Below are 16,426 nucleotides of genomic sequence, written 5' to 3' on the forward strand. Positions count from 1 at the left end.
TGCCAGAGCTGTGTGCCAGAGCTGTGTGCCAGAGCTGTGCGCCAGAGCTGTGTGCTAAATCTAATTGCTAGAGTTGTGTGCTAGAGCATAGCTGTGTGCCAGAGCTGTGCGCCAGAGCTGTGCGCCAGAGCTGTGCGCCAGAGCTGTGTGCCAGAGCTGTGTGCTAAATCTGAGTGCTAGATCTAAGTGCTAGAGCTGTGTACCAGAGCTGTGTGCTAGAGCTGTGTGCCAGAGCTGTGTGCTAAATCTAAGTGCTAGAGCTGAGTGCTAGATCTAAGTGCTAGAGCTGTGTACCAGAGCTGTGTGCTAGATTTAAATGCTAGAGCTGTGTGCCAGTGCTGTGTGCCAGAGCTGTACGCCAGAGCTGTGCGCCAGAGCTGTGTGCTAAATCTAAGTGCTAAAGCTGTGTGCTAGAGATGTGTGCTAAATCTGTGTGCTAGAGCTGTGTGCTAGAGTTAAGTGCTAGAGCTATGTTCCAGAGATGTGTGCCAGAGCTGTGTGCTATAGCTTTGTGCCAGAGCTGTGTGTCAGAGCTGTGCGCCACAGCTGTGTGCTAAATCTAAGTGCTAGAGCTGTGTGCTAGAGTTAGGTGCTAGAGCTGTGTTCCAGAGCTGTGTGCTAGATCTAAGTGCCAGAGCTGGGTGCCTGAGCTGTGTGCCAGAGCTAAGTACTAGAGCTGTGTGCCAGAGATGTGTGCCAGAGCTGTGTGCTATAGCTTTGTGCCAGAGCTGTGTGTCAGAGCTGTGCGCCACAGCTGTGTGCTAAATCTAAGTGCTAGAGCTGTGTGCTAGAGTTAGGTGCTAGAGCTGTGTTCCAGAGCTGTGTGCTAGATCTAAGTGCCAGAGCTGGGTGCCTGAGCTGTGTGCCAGAGCTAAGTACTAGAGCTGTGTGCCAGAGTTGTGTGCCAGAGCTGTGTGCTAGAGCTTTGTGCCAGAGCTGTATGCCAGAGCTAAGTGCTAGAACTGTGTGCCAGAGCTGTGCGTTAGAGCTGTGTGCCAGAACTGTGTGCTAGAGCTAAATGCTAGAAATGTGTGCCAGAGCTGTGTCCCTGAGCTGTGTGCTAGAGCTGTGTGTCTGAGCTGTGTGCTAGGGCTATGTGTCAGAGGTGTGTGCTAGATCTAAGTGCCAGAACTGTGTACCAGAGCTGTGTGCTAGAGCAGTGTGCCTGAGCTGTGTGCTAGGGCTATGTGTCAGAACTGTGTGCTAGATATAAGTGCTAGAATTGTGTGCCAGAGCTGTGTGCCTGAGCTGTGTGCTAGGGCTATGTGCTAGAATTGTGTGCCAGAGATGTGTGCTAGGGCTATGTGTCAGAGCTGTGTGCTAGATCTAAGTGCTAGAATTGTGTGCCAGAGCTGTGTGCCTGAGCTGTGTGCTAGGGCTATGTGTCAGAGCTGTGTGCTAGATCTAAGTGCTAGAATTGTGTGCCAGAGCTGTGTTCTAGGGCTATGTGTCAGAGCTGTGTGCAAGAGCTATGTGCCAGAGCTGTGTGCTAGATCTAAGTGCTAGAATTGTGTGCCAGAGCTGTGTGCCTGAGCTGTGTTCTAGGGCTATGTGTCAGAGCTGTGTGCAAGAGCTACGTGCCAGAGCTGTGTGCTAGCACTGCTAAAGCTGTGTGCTAGAACTAAGTGCTAGAACTGTGTGCCAGAGATGTGTGCTAGAGCTAAGTGCTAGAACTTTCAGTTGATGTATTTCTCTTACTTGATGCTCCCTGTTTACGGCCTATGATGTAAAGCCCTAGTGCCCTTCTGTTATAGAGATACATCACTACAGTCTTCTTTTCTTTTCTGTAAAACAGTGTAAAGGTGCTCATTACCCTTTGGGAGCTAGCTGCATCCCTGGGGTAAAACACAATAAATGTGAGTTTGATTGTAAAACTGTTTATTTCTCATTTGCAGCCTTTAAGGATATAATAAGTGACTTTTTTTGGGTTGTTCCTTCTTCTTGGAACCAAACAAACGCACAGCTCGTGTACTCACACTTGGTGGATTCTGAGTGCTACAACGAGGAGTTCAATGAGGAGTTCAGCGATTACTGTTATCGGCTTGTTTTGGGTACATGGTATGTCATGTTCTCTTCATGTCTAATTAGTGTTCAGAACTAAATCAAATAAGTCTTCCGTAAAAAAGATTATTGTATTTTAATATTGAGTAATTACTGCTCGAGTTTCCAGGATATACTGATATTTGGTAAACCTCATTACACAGTGGGGTTACTACGTTATTTGCACTATTGTTATTTTCTTTTTACAGGGTTTTATACATCACCATATAGAATAACTCCATTGGGGTTTATTTTGGATTCATCATTTGTTAATTTCTTTATTTTTCTTCTTTTTTAACTATCTTTTTTGGGACTATTTTTCACTGCATATCGTTATATATCCACACAAGCATTCTGTTTATCAGGGATGGACACTCTAAGAGAATTGTCCTAATACCAATGGGTTTTTGCAAATTTTTTTCACTGGGCACACTAATTGGAATCAGATACCTTCCCCTGAAACAACCTATTTGGAGATAATCTTAATTTTAGAGGTTAGTAAGTATAATGTAGGTGGTGGCGATGTTGGGGGTGGCAGATTAGGGGTTAAAAAATGTATTATATTGTTTGCGATGCGGGAGGGCCTCGGTTTAGGGGTTAATAGGTTTATGGGTGTTAGTGTACTTTTTAGCACTTTAGTTATGAGTTTTATGCTACAGCTTTGTAACTTAAAACTCATAACTACTGACTTTAAAATGCGTTAGGAATCCAGGACAAACTTGTAATACCAGCGCTATGGAAGTCCCATAGAAAAAAGGGTTTACGAACTTTACCTAAGTCGATTTGCATTAAGGCCAAAAGAGTGTGCGGTGCCCCTAAACCTGCAAGACTCGTAATAGCAGCGGTAGTGAAAAAGTAGCGTTAGGACCTGTTAACACTGCGTTTTCAGCTTACCGCAAAACTCGTAATCTCGACGATAGTTTTTTTACATCCCTGACATGTTCTCCTGCTCTTTTTCTCAAAGAAGAAGAAAAAGGGACATTAAATGATATTTATTCCTCATCTGAAAATGTTAGTATTATTTGTCCCAACATAATCTCATCTGTATTAGCAAAAGGGCTAGGATTTGCCCCTACAAATAGATTTACTGGCTTCACTGCTCTTCTGGATGTAAATAAATTTATCAGAAAATTAGCACTAAAGAGGTTTTTTCTCTTTCACATGATATTGGTGATATTTCTGATCATGCAGAAAGCAGTGAAGTCCAACACATCTCTTGCATCCATCCCCATCTACTTTTTTCAGATGCTTGTTCCCTAGCAACCTTGAATGAATTATATTGTATTGATGCATCCACTTACAGCTGAACACCACTGCAAAAACGCACAAAAACTAGATCTGACTTCTATCCTATTCAACAAAGAGGCGCCATGCTGAACGCCCATCAAAAAGCTGTACAGGATGACATCCTGAAGTTAGAAAAAAGCATTGGTGACAATGCTCCCACCTATAATCTGACTCATAAAGAACATATGGCAATAAAATCTTTATAAAATATTGTCATCAAAAACTCGGATAAGGGCGGGAGCATTGTCATCATGAATAAGGATTACTATTTCTCAGAAGCCAACAGACAACTGTCTGATAAAGGCCCTTGTTATAAATTACCATCTAATCCGACCGTGACATTCAAAAAGGAATTGTCACAATTAGTTGAAGATGGTATTTCCTTGGGCATCTTTGGCACAAAGGATTTTAACACTTTAGTTCCAGCAAATCCAATAATTCCAATTTGTTACCATTTGCCAAAGGTGCACAAGGAATATGAGCGCCCTCTAGGTCTCTGGCATTGGCTCCCTTTTTGAACCTATGGGAGCATGGCTGGATGCCATTTTACAACCCATTGCCAGAAGGCAGTTGAGCTACCTGGAGGACAGCTCCCATCTCCTTGAAAGTTTGGAACATATTCAATGGCAGCCTGATTTCACTTGGATAGTAGTTGATATATCTTCACTATACACGTGCATTCCTCATCTTTTGGGAGTACAAATCATTGAGTCCTTCTTAACCAAATAATTAAATATGGACAACGCTACCAAATACTTCATTGGTGATATCCTCAGGTACTTGTTATCCCATAACTTTTTACTATTTGACCAAGAGTTTTACCAACAAATTTGTGGCACGGCGATGGGGGCAAAATTTGCCCCATCGTTTGCCAATTTTTATGGGAACTGGTGGGAACTTAGTCATATTTACGCTTCACAGAATCAATGGCATGAGGATATCATCATGTTTGTAAGATACATTGATGATTTATTGTTCATTGTCAAAAGACCTCTTGACAACTCCGCATTCCATGAATTCATACACTATTTGAACAAAAACAACATAGGGTTAAAATTCACTGGAACATACAGCAGTACAGAGGTAACCTTTTTATACGTAACCTTATACATTGAAGATGGACAAATATGCACAAAAACTTTTAGAAAACCCACTGCAGGGAACACCATACTGCATGCTACATCACAACACCCAAAACATCTTGTGACAGCCATTCCAAAAGGCAATTCATCAGACTTAGACGTAACACCAAATCAGATAGGATTTATGACCAACAAGCCAACAGGTCAAAACTTTAAAAATTAATCATAATGAGAAATCAAAGAAAGAACAAAGCAACAATGATTTCTCAGATTCTGTGGTGTTTACCACGGAACACACTACACAATTTGACTCCATTGTTAAAATACTTAAAAAAACGCATGCATCTTCTATTAGGAGATGACATACTAAAATCCTGTGTTTACAATTGCAAATTTGTCCCCAAAAAAACAAGAACCTTAGGTCAGTCACTCTGTCCAAGTACGGTTAAAAGGAAGACACTGGAGTCAGACTCATAAAGGCAATTTTAAGTATGGCAGAAAAAACTGCCACACTTGTGCCTTGATCTTAAAGGGCAACTCATTTACCTCCAGTGTCACTAACCAAAAATTTGATATTGATTTTTATGCCAACTGCAGTACCCAATGGGCTGTATACTTACTAATGTGTAATAAATGTAAAAACCAATATACAGGACAAACATCTAGGGAATTAAGAAAAAGAGCAGGAGAACATGTCAGGGATGTAAAAAAACTATGCTAAGGAATCCTCAGTTGCTAGCCATTTTAATGGTATTCATTTTATAAACAAAGCAGATATATCTGTTCAAGTAATAGATTTAGCACGGGTACCCATTAGAGGGGGCAACAAATATAAAATCCTTGACAAAAGAGAATTGTTTTGGATTTTAAAACTTCAAACCAAAACACGTTTAGACATGGATAGAGAATTTGACATCAGTTATTTTATTGATGACTAATGTCTACATTGTTACCCACAGATAAATACTATTTTTTTCATTAGTATTAGTCTTTTCCCTCCAGCACTTGGACCTATGACACATAGATCAGTATCCTGTGACCACTAATTTTATTATGGTCCTTTCCTGTACTTGCCATTTTTTCTGGGTATTGTGTAAAATATAAATTTATTATGTATATCAATTGCAGATAATTTAATTTGCTTGCATATTTATGTACACTCTTTTTGCTCTTTACCACATCTCTGTTATTATATTGTTTAAGCAATGTTGCTTTTTTATTTATTTATTTTTTGACTCTGTATTGAGTATGTTAAACATTTTTGTGGTCTGCTAGGAGTTAATCAATTGTCGCTTCTTGCATAAATTGGCAGCCCCTCTTTTGCACTTGCAGTCTATGATTAAGTGCCAGTAGGGGGCGCGAAACGCGTAAGACAATTCTTTTGTGTTGTCCTCTGCCTGGAAACCCTTTATTATTTTTTAATTGAAACCAATAAAGTCTATAATTTTAAGTTTGCTAACTGAGTAGTGCCTGCAATTTCTTAGCTCTTGGCCTGATCCGCCGCCTGCTATGGCCCCCCGGGTATGTTTAGGAAACAGCAGTTGCAAACTTTTATCCCACTGCATGACCTGGAATCTTTGACCGTGTACCGGTACACCCCTCTTGTTTAGTTAATATAAATAATAATAATAATTATTTAAAAATAATAATCATTAGTAATTATTATAGTTACTGTAAAATATATATATATATTCAAATTATTTTTTAGATTTTTTTAAAGAACATCTTTAATAATTATTTACATTAATTATTAATATTTTTCAATATTTTATATTTAATAAATACATAACACACCTTAAAATAACTTCATGTGCGCTATATTACGGTGTGTTATGTATTTATTAAATTATACAATTTAGAAAAATATTTATAATGTAAATAATTATAGATGTTCTTATAAATTCTAAAACAATATTTGAATATATATATATGTATATTTTACAGTACCCCATGACTCCTAAACAGGCTCAGCTTTGGTTACTATCACACTTACTTAAAGCTACACTAATTCCAGAGTCACAGGCGGGTTAACTGCCAAAGTGCAGGTCCATAGGGAAAATGACTAAACAGACAATACAACACACAGAAATAGTCCAGCACTCACTCACAAGCTCTCAGCTAAAATTAAAAGCAAAACTGGAGGAGTCAGTTAACGCATTTGGCCAAATGGGACAAGCCCAGGTACCACGTCAAGCTCAAAACAAAAGAAATTAATACACGCATTGACACACAAAATACATACATACACACGGTTACACACAAAATACATACATACACACGGTTACACACAAAATACATACATACACACTGTTACACACAAAATACATACATACACACGGTTACACACAAAATACATACATACACACGGTTACACACAAAATACATACATACACACTGTTACACACAAAATACATACATACACACGGTTACACACAAAATACATACATACACACTGTTACACACAAAATACATACATACACACGGTTATACACAAAATACATACATACACACTGTTACACACAAAATACATACATACACACTGTTACACACAAAATACATACATACACACGGTTACACACAAAATACATACATACACACGGTTACACACAAAATACATACATACACACTGTTACACACAATACATACATACACACTGTTACACACAAAATACATACATACACACGGTTACACACAAAATACATATACACACTGTTACACACAAAATACATACATACACACGGTTACACACAAAATACATACATACACACTGTTACACACAAAATACATACATACACATGGTTACACACAAAATACATACATACACACTGTTACACACAAAATACATACATACACACTGTTACACACAAAATACATACATACACACTGTTACACACAAAATACATACATACACACGGTTACACACAAAATACATACATACACACTGTTACACACAAAATACATACATACACACGGTTACACACAAAATACATACATACACACTGTTACACACAAAATACATACATACACACGGTTACACACAAAATACATACATACACACGGTTACACACAAAAACAAATATTCATATAGTGACACAAACATGTACACAGAGATACACACAACACACACAAACACACATAGACACACGCATGCACACAGAGATACACACGTGCAGTGACACACATACATACATATACACAAAAACACATAGACACAGAGATACACACATGCAGTGACACACACACAAGCAGGTACAGGTGTCCCGCTCACTTTTTTTCCGCAACTCGAGCATATCGCAAATCCCCTTACGTCAATTGCTTATCCTATCTTTTTAATGGGATTTTCCTAACGACGGTATTACGTGTCTTGGAGAAAGTGAGCGCTACACCCTCTCCTGTCAAGACTCCTACCGCATTTAAAAGTCAGTAGTTAAGAGTTTTATGGGCTAACGCTGTAACATAAAACTCTAAACTAAAGTGCTAAAAAGTACACTAACACCCATAAACTACCTATTAACCCCTAAACAAGCCCCCCCCCCCCACATCGCAAACAGTTAACTCAAGTTTTTAACTCCTAATCTGCCGACCGGACATCGCCGCCACTTCAAAAAATATATTAACCCCTAAACCGCCTCACTCCCGCCTTGCAAACACTAGTTACATTTTATTAACTCCTAATCTGCCGTCCCTAACATTGTCGACACCTACCTACATTTATTAACCCCTAATCTGCCGCCCACAACGTCGTCGCAACTATATTAAATGTAATACCCCCTAAACCTAAGTCTAACTCTAACCCTAACACCACCCTAACTTAAATATAGTTTAAATAAAACGAAATAAAATTACTACAATTAAATAAATTATTCCTATTTAAAACTAAATACTTACCTGTAAAATAAACCCTAAGCTAGCTACAATATAACTAATAGTTACATTTTAGCTAGCTTAGGGTTTATTTTTAGTTTACAGGCAACTTTGTATTTATTTTAACTAGGTACAATAGTTATTAAATAGTTATTAACTATTTAATAACTTCTTAGTTAAAATAAAAACAAATTTACCTGTAAAATAAAACCTAACCTTAATTACAATTACACCTAACACTACACTATAATTAAAATAATTACCTAAACTAACTACAATTAATCACAATTAAATTAAATAAACTAAAGTAAGATAAAAATAAACACTAAATTACAGAAAATAAAATAATTACGAGAATTTTAAACTAATTACACCTAATCTAATCCCCCTAATAAAATAAAAAGACCCCAAAATAATAAAAATCCCTACCCTATACTAAATTACAAATAGCCCTTAAAAGGGCTTTTTGCAGGGCATTGTCCCAAAGTAATCAGCTCTTTTACCTGTAAAAAAAAAATACAATACCCCCCCAACATTAAAACCCACCACCCACACACCCAACCCTACTCTAAAACCCACCCAATCCCCACTTAATAAAACCTAACACTAACCCCTTGAAGATCACCCTACCTTGAGACGTCTTCACCCAGCCGGGCTTCATCCGATCCGAATGATGGTTCCTTTAAATGACGTCATCCAAGATGGCGTCCCTTGAATTCCGATTGGCTGATAGGATTCTATCAGCCAATCGGAATTAAGGTAGGAAAAATCCTATTGGCTGATCCAATCAGCCAATAGAATTCAGCTTGCATTCTATTAGCTAATTGGAACAGCCAAAAGAATGCAATCTCAATCCTATTGGCTGATTGGATCAGCGAATAGGATTGAACTTCAATTCTATTGGCTGATTGGATCAGCCAATAGGATTTTTCCTACCTTAATTCAGATTGGCTGATAGAATCCTTTGGGGCAATGCCCCGCAAAAAGCCCTTTTAAGGGCTATTTGTAATTTAGTATAGGGTAGGGATTTTTATTATTTTGGGGGCTTTTTTATTTTATTAGGGGGATTAGATTAGGTGTAATTAGTTTTAAATTATTGTAATTATTTTATTATTTTCTGTAATTTAGTGGGGGTTTTTTCCGTACTTTAGTTTATTTAATTTAATTGTAATTAATTGTAGTTAGGTTAGGTAATTATTTTAATTATAGTGTAGTGTTAGGTGTAATTGTAAGGGTTTATTTTACAGGTAAATTTGTTTTTATTTTAACTAATAAGTTATTAAATAGTTAATAACTATTTAATAACTATTCTACCTAGTTAAAATAAATGCAAACTTGTCTGTAAAATAAAAATAAACCCTAAGCTAACTACAATGTAACTATTAGTTATATTGTAGCTAGCTTAGGGTTTATTTTATAGGTAAGTATTTAGTTTTAAATAGGAATAATTTATTTAATTGTAGTTATTTTATTTAGATTCATTTAAATTATATTTAAGTTAGGGGGGAGTTAGGGTTAGGCTTAGGTTTAGGGGTTAATAACTTTATTATAGTGGCAGCGACGTTGGCGGTGGCAGATTAGGGGTTAATACATTTAATATAGTTGTGGCGATGTTGGGGGGGCAGATTAGGGGTTAATAACTATAATGTAGGTGGCGGCGATGTTGGGGGCAGCAGATTAGGGGTTCATAAGTATAATGTAGTGGCGGCGGTGTCCGGAGTGGCAGATTAGGGGTTAATAATATTATGCAGGTGTTCGCGATGTCGGGGACTGCAGATTAGGGGTTAATAAGTGTAAGATTAGGGGTGTTTAGACTCGGGGTTCATGTTAGGGTGTTAGGTGTAGACATAAATTTTCTTTCCCCATAGGAATCAATGGGGCTGCGGTAGAAGTTCAATGCTGCTTTTTTGCAGGTGTTAGGTTTTTTTTCAGCTGATTCTGTCCCATTGTTTCCTATGGGGAAATCGTGCACGAGCACGTTTAGCCAGCTCACCGCTACCGTAAGCAGCGCTGGTATTGAGGTGAGATGTGGAGCTAAATTTTGCTCTTCGCTCACTTTTTAGAGGCTAACGCTGGGTTGAAAAAAACCTGTATAACCAGCGTTGTTTGTAGGTGAGCGGTTAGCTGAAATTGAGCGTTAGCCCCGCAAGCCTTACCGACAAAAACTCGTAATCTAGCCGATGGTTATTTTACCTGCTCTCATCCAAGGTAATTCTGAAAACCTGGCCTGTTGGGGAGGATGGATGACAGGTTTGAAAACCAGTGATGTAGAATATAAAAATAAAAAAAATATAATTTATAAAAATGAATCCATTATTAAGTGGACAGTGTTTTTGTGTGTACCAGCTGCTACTGAGCATGTGCAAGAGTTCATGGTACATATGTATCTGAGCCTGTGATTGGCTGATGGCTGTCACATGATACAGGAGACAAGGAAATGAAAGGAAACTGAAATTTGTCAGAAAAAAATCTACTGTTCATTTTTAAATTAGATCTTTTTATTCCATTTTGTTTTTATTCTGAAAATCTGCTACATGTACTGGGATTTCAGATTTGTAGGATATAGAATGTATGATGTATTTTATCATTTGAGCAGCTGGAAGATGCCACAGCAAAGTAGGTGCCCTTAGGCAGCTGCCACTTTATTTATGGAGAATCGTCGTCTCCCTGTGACTAAGAGTATATTCTCCTTTATTACCTTTTATTGAGCTGCTTTGTGACAAGTAAATCTTATTTTATAGATTATTATGAATCATGAGTCATAATTAGCATGGAACAAATTCCGTCTGTGAACCATCTGTCTTCTCTCTGTTTCTTTTCAAATAAAAGTGATCTGTGCCAGCCTCTTGGGGGGGGGGGGGGTGGTTAGGATACACAGTGTGCATTGTAGGCACAGATCATTATGTTTGGCATAATCTAAAATAATGTGCACGGCCAGTAGATCATGCATCTATCATCACATTTAGATACACAGACCTTGATGTATTTGAAATATTAAATGTAACTGCCTCAAGTAATATTTTCTGTGAAGAAACACTAATGTATTTGATTTATGCGTATGGTGATTTCTAGGAATAACGCTGGGGAACCCTGTATTGTAAGTGAGCCTTGCTTGGCGCACATGACCAGACCAGGCTGTGTTAACTACACACTGTCTCACCAGCTGTTGTACTTCATGACTGCAAAAATGGTAAGTGGGAGCTACAGGTCTCTAACCAGTTGGGTCAGTCTCTGTTGTCCAGTGAAATTAGCTCTGTATGAAATGGTACAACAATGGGTCTATTTGTCCCATTTTAGTCTGTGAAAAGTTGCGCAAACCCAATCGCGTTTACTCAAGTGCACTAACCCAACATGAAATATTAATATTTCACATTCCAATGTTCTTCACATAGCAGAATATGTTCTATGAATTCTTAAATACATACATATATATATATATATGATGTTTTTTTGGTAAAATATATATATATATATATATAGCCAAGAGAGTGATGAGTCCCATGGACGGTCTCCATAATATCCAGAAACTCCACACAGCAGGCACAGCAGGTTTTTAACAATCCGTTTTAATAGTGATAATAAACAGAAACCAAACGTTTCAGCTCTCACAGGAGCCTTTGTCAATGGTAGCCAAACCGGACATAACAAACAGAGCGAGAACCCTTACTTAAATACCCACCTACCCAAGTGAATACACCAATCAGATGGCCAGAGTGTCACACACCCACAAACTGCGCATGGTTCAGGACCTCAGACACTGCCTGTCGGATCAGACGCCAGGTGACGTCATCACACCTCCTACGTCCATGCCGACAACAGAGAACCCGGTCGACATTTGGGGCTTACGCCCTGGGCATTATCATCATCTTGATACCATGGGTATAGAGGGTTGGGATAATTAGTTCTTACAATTACCTTAGGTTAACCATTATGGGTTACAGGATGTAATTTGCTAACCATTAGTTACTGTTTACTTTTTATACATTGAGGTGTACACTTGGTCCTCTTGGGGCCACACTTTATTCTCATCACCTGTCAGTTGGTCGCTGGTGGCCCCACCCACAGACTTCGCCCGATAGAGGTAAACTTTGTTTTGTTTTACCGGTTTCCATGACGACCGGTTTCTCTGTTGTCGGCATGGACATAGGAGGCGTGATGATGTCACCTTGTGTCTGATCCGACAGGCAGTGTCTGAGGTCCGGAACCATGCGCAGCTTGTGGGTGTGTGACACTCTGGCCATCTGATTGGTGAATTCACTTGGGTAGGTGGGTATTTAAGTAAAGGTTCTCGCTCTGTTTGTTATGTCCGGTTTGGCTACCATTGACAAAGGCTCCTGTGAGAGCCGAAACGTTTTGTTTCTGTTTATTATCACTATTAAAACGGATTGTTAAAAACATGCTGTGCCTGCTGTATGGAGTTTCTGGATATCACGGAGACCGTCCGTGGGACTCATCACTCTCTTGGCTGTATCATTGTGTGGCAGAGCACCAGGTGATTGCTTTGATTGGTGTGTGCCGTTTCCTATAGAACTCTGTGCATTTATATATATATATATATATATATATATATATATATATATATATATATATATAAAAAATTATATATAGTTATAGATACATACAGATATATATAGGAATATCTATAAATACTTAAAATATATTCTCCTATGTGAAGAACATTGGAATGTGAAATATTTACAGTAAATACACAGTTTATTAAATATGAATATATATATATATAACAAATGATTTTACATTTTTTCAGCTACTTGACTGCAAAGGGCTTCAATGAACTTATATTTGTCTGTATATGTATTCATATGTATTTGTGTGTTTATATAGGTCTGTAAATACATATTTATACACATATATGTATACACACATATATTCATCTTTAGACCTGTATATGTATATATCTCTATGTTAAAGCCCTTTGGGGCCTTATACTTTTTATGCAGTTGTTTTAATAGTTTTTATTAGATAGTGCTATTATGATTGTAACTATATTTTTAAATGTATTTTTTATATTTTTTGTGCAACTTTTTAGTCAAGCGCTCTGACTAACCAGAGCTCTGAAGTTGTGCTATTTCAACACATGTTTAATTCAATTGTGCTCAAGCAAAAGTGTTTACTTTCAACCAGTAAAATTCTCGCTACTTCCAACGTGCACAGAGCAGCGATAAATTCCTTTTTGTTCGTGCTCAACAGTTATCGCGTTACTCATAATCTAGCCTTTTATCAGTGAAAACTGTGAATCGGATATTGTGGCATCCAATACTAGACGCAGGATGGCAGGTGACTAAAGAGGTATGGACATTAGTGACCACTTGTGTAGTGCAACAAGCCATTGGCCTCTAGTTATTAAGGTCTGTCGGACCTGATCCGACAGTGCGGATCAGGTCCAACAGACCTCGCTGAATGCGGAGAGCAATACGCTCTCCGTATTCAGCATTGCACCAGAAGCTCACAAGAGCTGCTGGTGCAACGTCGCCACCTGCAGACTCCAGCAGGGGGTGTCAATCAACCCGATCGTACTCGATCGGGTTGATTTCCGGCGATGTCTTTCCGCCTCCTCAGAGCAGGCGGACAGGGTTATGGAGCAGCGATCTTTGTGACCGCTGCTTCATAACTGCTGTTTCTGGCGAGTCTGCAGGCTCACCAGAAACACAGGGCATCAAGCTCTATTCGGCGCTTTAAACATATGCCCCATTGTGTCAGATGACAGTTGTGATAGATCAACAGCACTACAAGGAAGAGGTTTTGTACATTAAAAAAGGCTTTCTAGTACCTCTGTACTCCCTAGTTTGTTTAAAATGATCATATTTACATGTTTCTGTCTCCTTTCTTTTTAAATGTACTTCCTTTCCATCAGAGCATACTGAGATAGGATCAGGAGTGTGTCCTGTGCACTATATGGCATCTGTGTTTTTAACAATATTTGTAATAATGTTGTACATACAGTGTTCAAGGCTTATGCATGCCCCTTAATCAATTAGCTGAAATATTTTATATTGCTTTGTCTGTGTATTGAGCACTGGAGTTTCTTGGGCTGGACTAGGGAGTTCCTAAGGCTGGACAGGAAAGTTTCTTTGGCTGGGTTTGTTAGATCCTTAGGCTGCACAGGAGAGTTTCTTGGGCTGGACTGGATAATTCCTTTGGCGAAACAGGAGTATTCCTTTAGCAAGGCTGGAAAATTCTGTGATCTAAGAAAGGGAGTTCATTGGGAATGACCAGATAGTTCCTTAGGCTGGGCAGGAGTGTTTTTTGGGTTGTACTGTAGAGTTCCTTGGGCTAGACAGGAATGTTCCTCAGACTGGACTGTAGAGTTCTTTGGGCTAGACAGGAATGTTCCTCAGACTGGACTGTAGAGTTCTTTTGGGCTAGACAGGAATGTTCCTTGGGCTAGACAGGAATGTTCCTCGGGCTGGACTGTAGGGTTCCTTGGGCTAGACAGGAATGTTCCTCGGGCTGGACTGTAGGGTTCCTTGAGCTAGACAGGAATGTTCCTCGGGCTGGACTGTAGAATTCCTTGAGCTCGAATGAGAAGTTTGCAGCCAAAGTGAAAGAAAAACTTGGCGGCAACTTATTAATTCACAACACGTAGTCTGAATAATTTCCTATAATTTTGAGTAAACTTTATAATTAACATTTTCAAAAGTTCAAACGTTTATCTGTAATCATAAACTAAATTATCACATTTAATTTGTGTATTGTTTTCAAGTTTTATAGTTTTAAAGTGACATTTGTGCATTGATTTTAATGTTTTATTAAAATCAGAACGGCTAGATTATGAGTTGTGCACTAGGCTGAAAAAGCAGAGTTAAGAGGTCCTAACGCTGCTTTTTCACTACCGCTGCTATTCCGAGTCTTGAAGGTTTAGGGTCACCGCACACTTCTTTGGCCTTACCGCAAAACGACTAACGTAAACTTTGCAAAGTCTTTTTTCTATGGAACTTCCATAGCGCCAGTATTAAGAGTCTGTCCTGGGAGGCCAAAAAGTGAGCAGTACACCCTACCCCATCAAGAGTCCCAACGCATTTAAAAGTCAGTAGTTAAGAGTTTTATGGTACAACGCCGTAGCATAAAACTCATAACTAAAGTGCTAAAAAGTACACTAACACCCATAAAGTACCTATTATTCCTAAACCGAGGCCCTCCCGCATCGCAAACACTATAATAAAATTTTTAACCCATAATCTGCCACTCAGGAGACCGCCACCACCTACATTATATTTATAAACCCCTAATCTGCTGCCCCCAACATCGCTGACACCTACATTATATTTATTAACCCCTAATCTGCCATCCCCAATGTTGCCATAACCTACCTACACTTTTTAACCCCTAATCTGCCGCTCCAGACACCGCCGCCACCTACATTATATTTATGAACCCCTAATCTGCTGCCCCCAACATCGCCGCCACCTACATTATATTTATTAACCCCTAATCTGCCACCCCCAATGTCGCCGCCACCTACCTACATTTATTAACCCCTAATCTGCCGCCCCCAACGTTGCTGCCACTATGATAAACATATTAACCCCTAAACAAGCCGCACTCCCGCCTCGCAAACATTAGTTAAATATTATTAACCCCTAATCTGCCGTCCCTAACATCGACGCTACCTACCTACATTTATTAACCCCTAATCTGCCGCCCCCAACATCGCCGCCACTATACTAAATGTATTAACCCCTAAATCTAAGTCTAACCCTAACACCCCCTAACTTAAATATAATTTAAATAAGTCTAAATAAAAATTAATATCATTAACTAAATTATTCCTATTTAAAACTAAATACTTACCTGTAAAATAAAACCCTAAGATAGCTACAATATAACTAATAGTTACATTGTATCTAGCTTAGGGTTTATTTTTATTTTACAGGCAAGTTTGTATTTCTTTTAACTAGGTACAATAGTTATTAAATAGTTATTAACTATTTAATAACTACCTAGCTAAAATAAATACAAAAGTACCTGTAAAATAAAACCTATCCTAAGTTACAATAACACCTAACACTACACTATAATTAAATAAATTATCTAAATTAACAACAATGAAATCAATTAAATACAATTAGCTATAGTACAAAAAAACCACTAAATTACAGAAAATAATAAACAAATTACAAGATATTTAAACTAAT

The 16,426-nt window shown here is 38.4% G+C and overlaps 1 protein-coding gene across 1 annotated transcript in view; it reads left to right on the top strand.

The window, feature by feature from the left end:
• The window catches only part of C11H16orf89 (chromosome 11 C16orf89 homolog), a 48,283-nt gene that overhangs the window by 15,994 nt on the left and 15,863 nt on the right, over nt 1-16,426 (top strand). Inside the window, exons 2-3 of the mRNA XM_053694274.1 lie at nt 1,896-2,058; nt 11,346-11,463. Coding sequence (XP_053550249.1) covers nt 1,896-2,058; nt 11,346-11,463 — 281 coding nt within the window. The remainder of the gene's footprint in view (nt 1-1,895; nt 2,059-11,345; nt 11,464-16,426) is intronic.

The sequence above is a fragment of the Bombina bombina genome, chromosome 11, assembly GCF_027579735.1.
Source record: "Bombina bombina isolate aBomBom1 chromosome 11, aBomBom1.pri, whole genome shotgun sequence".
Classification (NCBI taxonomy): domain Eukaryota; kingdom Metazoa; phylum Chordata; class Amphibia; order Anura; family Bombinatoridae; genus Bombina; species Bombina bombina.